The sequence below is a fragment of the Babylonia areolata genome, chromosome 24, assembly GCF_041734735.1.
Source record: "Babylonia areolata isolate BAREFJ2019XMU chromosome 24, ASM4173473v1, whole genome shotgun sequence".
Lineage (NCBI taxonomy): Eukaryota > Metazoa > Mollusca > Gastropoda > Neogastropoda > Buccinidae > Babylonia > Babylonia areolata.
Window position 1 is genome coordinate 48,681,460 of NC_134899.1, and position 5,000 is coordinate 48,686,459.

Below are 5,000 nucleotides of genomic sequence, written 5' to 3' on the forward strand. Positions count from 1 at the left end.
TTGAGCACGATCCTATGTATGAAAGGTTGAGCACGATCCTATGTATGAAAGGTTGAGCACGATCCTCTGCATGAAAGGTTGAGCACGATCCCCTGTTTGAAAGGTTGAGTACGATCAACTCCATGAAAGGTAGAGCACGATCCTCTACATGAAAGGTAGAGCACGATCCCCTGTATGAGAGGTAGAGCACGATCCTTCGTATGAAAGGTAGAGCACGATCCTCTGTATGAAAGGTAGAGTACGATCATCTACAAATCAAACGAATTTGATGACTTTTTTTTCCCCTCACGCCTTGAGTAAGTGCGCTGGTCAGACATCTGCTCTGGAAATGTGGTGCAACGTATATGGATTTGTCCGAACGCTTTGACGCCTCATTGAGTAACTGAACTGAACTGAATAGAATAAATTTCACACACCCCGCCCCCCCCCCCCCCCCCCTCCACCCCCCCTCCACCCCCCCCCGCACACCCACACCCACACACACACAGCTTTAAGCCACCAAAGAAACAGCAGCCTTCACAAGTGAACCCATCACGCAATTAATTCCCAGCCCAACACGCAGCACGGCCCCTACCTTGGCGAGATGTCACAGCCCTGCTGCATGAAGGCTCCCAGCGAAAACCATAGTGAGTTAGAGATGCTGAAGTCGTTGGTGATGGCGTGCTCCCCAGACAGGTGCCACTCGTTTGGGGAGAACCTGCTGACCAGGAACAGCACCACGCTCACCCCGATGTAGGCGAACACGATGCACATCCAGATCTCATAGGACAGCGGGTCCATGAAGCTGAAGACGTGCGCCTTGTGGTTGATGGGCCGCTTGATCATGATGGAGATACCCAGCGACATGAAGGGCTTGGTGAAGTCCACCACTCTCTCTCGGTCAGCTGTGATGGTCAGCGGGGCGATGGCCATGTCTGCTTCCTGGGAGGTTGGAGTGGGAGTTAGTGATGATGATGGCGATGATGATGACGAGATGTTGACGTCAAACATCGTTTGTATTATCAGTAGTAGTAGTAGTAGTAGTAGTAGTGGTGGTAGCAGTAGTATCATTATCATTATCAATACTTATATATCGCGTGTCTTCGGTCAGAGACCAAACTCTTACCGCTTTACAACACGGAGTCATTCCGCTGTCTACCTTTACAACACGGAGTCATTCCGCTGTCTACCTTTACAACACGGAGTCATTCCGCTGTCTACCTTTACAAACACGGAGTCATTCCGCTGTCTACCTGAGTAGATCCCAATAACAGCTGCCTTTTAGCGCTCATCTTTTCCTTCCCTGTGTCAGAAGCTGTGTCAGTCAGTCAGGCACACGCACACGACCACACATGCATATTACACATGATTTTTCTTCAGAAATTTGCCAGGGGAAACCCTTTTGTTGCCGTAAGTTCTTTTACGTGCATACGTGACCTCGGATTATCGCCTCAGCCGAATGACTAGCGTCGAGATCACCACCTAAGGTCTAGTGCATTCTGCTACTGCTGATCATATCGTCATCATTATCATCATAGTTAGCAGTACTTTTCTCCTCATCCTCATCTTTTATCATTCTTCTTCCTCTTCTTCTTCTGGTTCGATATCGTGATCGTCGGCCTCGTATCACCATTGTCATCGTCGTCATTATCTTTATAGTCGTTATCAGCATACTTATTCTCTTTTTTTTATACTATTACCATCATCATTGTCGTCATCATCATCATTTTTATTATTCTTTACTTCCAGCCAACCACATGAGTCACACCCAGGTGTCCGTCATTGCGAACAGGTTCACACTTTCCGTCCGGCAACGTCAGCAAGCCGACTGAAAACAACATACCTTTGTGAGACAGAACAGTTCAAGGATACCAGAATGTCTTATAATCTCGGACCACCATCCACATCCTTTTGGACCTTTCGTCACAGATGTATCAAACATTAAATGCTAACAGGACTGTCGTATGTGTGTTCTTACTTCTAAATCAACACACACACACACACACACACACACACACACACACACACACACACACACACACGCACGCACACACACACACACACACACACGTACACACACACACACACACACACACACAACACACACACACGCGCGCGCGCACTACCTTCCTTTGATTGATCGATTTGTTTTCATTGTGTAAAATAACATCTCTACATCTCTATCTCAATATCGCTCTCAATGACACACACACACTCGCGCGCGCGAACAGACACATACACACATGCACACGCATGCATGCATACATATGTGCATGCATGTGTACACACACGCGCGCACACACGCATGTGCTCGTAAACACATTTACACACATACTTACATATACACGTTCTCTCTCTCTCTCTCTCTCTCTCTCTCTCTCTCTCTCTCTCACACACACACACACACTCTCTCTCTCTCTCTCTCTCTCTCTCTCTCTCTCTCACACACACACACACACAAACACTCACATCATGGATTTATGAATCACCGATCTTTGTGTTCCTGTGATTTGACGTTGGTGACAAGTATTGTAGCATCGATATGTAAAGTGATGTTACAATTCAGTGCTGACATGGTGTTTACTGACCCGTTCTCAGTTATCCTTCCTTTATGTTTTCCCCTTTTCATTACTATGCACACACACATGCGCTCGCACGCACATACAGACGGGCATATGCATGCAAGCATGAAAACACACACACACACACACACACACACACACACACACACACACACAGGCGCGCGCGCGCGAGCGTCCTATGCGCTAATTGGTGAAAAGACGCGACACAACAGAAAGAGACATCACTCACGTGCCGGACCAGCTCGCCGACCATGCCGTTCCAGGTGCCGTTGTCCTGGGGCTGACCGTAAGTATTGTCCTTCACTGCCTGCACCACCCAGTCAAACTTGCACTCCTTGGCGACAGCGTAGGCCAGGTCAATGCAGAAACCCTCCAGGTGCTCCTTGGCTAAAGGCGGCACTCCATCGTCTGCAGGCATCGTCCGGAACATGGCGTACGGCTTCGTCTGACAAGCAGGATGGAGTTTGATTATTGCTGTCAATATTTTTATATTGTTGCTGCTAGTGCCTCTGTTGCTGTTGCTGCTACCACAACCACCAGCACATTAATTACTGCTACTACTGCTCCTGCTGCTGTTGCTGCTACCACCACCACCACCACGTCTACTGCTACTACTGCCATTGCTGCAACGATCACATCTACTACTACAACTACTGCACTGCTGTTGCAGCTACCACCACCACCATCACCACATCTACTACTACTACTACTACTACTACTACTGCGCTGCTGTTGTTACTACCACCACCACATCTACTACTACTTCTGCTATTGCTGCTACGACCACATCTACATCTAATGCTACTACTACTACTACTAATGCGCTGCTGTTGCTGCTACCACCATCACCACCACCACCACATCTACTACTGCTGCTGCTGCCGCCACTAACACTACTCCTACTGTGCTAATGATATTACTACTGCTACTTCCTTGCTGCTGTTGTTGCTACTACTACGGGTACTACTATAATGGTTACGATTATATAATCTAAGACTGCGAACAATAGTGACAAGAGGCAATGCGTGTGGTGCCTGCTGCTCAGCAACAAAACGCGAGATTCTCATAACAACACCAGATGCACGCGTGCAGCGCGATTTTAGTTTAACAGGGACTAACCCTAGACTGTATGGCAAGTAGATATGTTGATTTAAATGGTCGTTCGTTGACATTACGTATGAAGTATGAAGTGATGAGGCCTTTGCATAAATCTAGCGGCCTCCTTCTCCTCCTTTCAGCAATGATAAGTCCTCGTGAATAGTCGCTGCCATCAGCATGCTGATAATGATATGCATAAAGGAAGTAACTGAGGACGCTACATTTTACCGACAAAACGACAGCGTGGACAAATGTAGTTCGTGTTGGGCCTTCGCTGCCACTGAGTGTGAAACACAGCGGCCTTTGCATACCTTGAGCCACATTTCAAAATAATAACGTTGTAGGCGAGTAACATCCGTTTAAAAATAGTTCCCATGTTATTCTCAGACTGATCTTCCATTTCATGGTTGAATTTTTCTGCTTCAATCAGATGTATGCATTAAAGTTACTTCCATGCTGAGTCGAAGTTTCTGTTTTAATTGAAATTTTGTAATGTTATTAACCAGTATGTTGATATTCACTCATAACGAAGAAACAAACACACACAAAAAAAATCAATAACCGTAACAAAAAGAAGAATGAATAAATGAGTGAATGAATGAAAGAATCAACTGATTAATAACATTTCTATAGCACATTACTGAAATCAACTTCAAACTCCATGTTCTGGCAATCGCCAAACCACACAGCCCAACGCCCGGTAATGACAAACCACACAGCCCAACGCCCGGTAATGACAAACCACACAGCCCAACGCCCGGTAATGACAAACCACACAGCCCAACGCCCGGTAATGACGAACCACACAGCCCAACGCCCGGTAATGACAAACCACACAGCCCAACGCCCGGTAATGACGAACCACACATCCCAACGCCCGGTAATGACAAACCACACAGCCCAACGCCCGGTAATGACGAACCACACAGCCCAACGCCCGGTAATGACGAACCACACAGCCCAACGCCCGGTAATGACGAACCACACAGCCTTGCACGCGCACACCCAAACAGCTCAAATTAACAGTAAAGAAAAAAAAAACTGCTAGACTTTTGTGAAAAAAACAAACCCAGCGGAAACTGTGGAAACTTTTTTTTTTTTTTTTTTTGGTTGTTGTTGCTTTTTCGTTTGTTTTTCATGCCCTTCACAGAAGTGCATTGTCATTATACATGAAGTGTGCGGAAAGAACTGGTTGTTTTCTATGTTTAAGCCAATTTTGGTGTCGACAAAGTACTTCCAGGTAAAAATTTGTTGAATAATATGATAGACATATGAGGGAGGAGAGAGACAGAGAGAGAGAGAGAGGGGGGGCGGAGGGGGGGGGGGGGGGGTCGTGGGGCA

General features: G+C 46.7%; 1 protein-coding gene across 1 annotated transcript in view; it reads right to left on the minus strand.

The window, feature by feature from the left end:
• LOC143298714 (glutamate receptor-like) overlaps window positions 1-5,000 on the minus strand; it is a 182,716-nt gene that overhangs the window by 22,082 nt on the left and 155,634 nt on the right. The window contains exons 10-11 of the mRNA XM_076611623.1: window positions 2,791-3,006; window positions 575-921 (exon numbers count right to left, since the gene is read on the minus strand). Coding sequence (XP_076467738.1) covers window positions 575-921; window positions 2,791-3,006 — 563 coding nt within the window. The remainder of the gene's footprint in view (window positions 1-574; window positions 922-2,790; window positions 3,007-5,000) is intronic.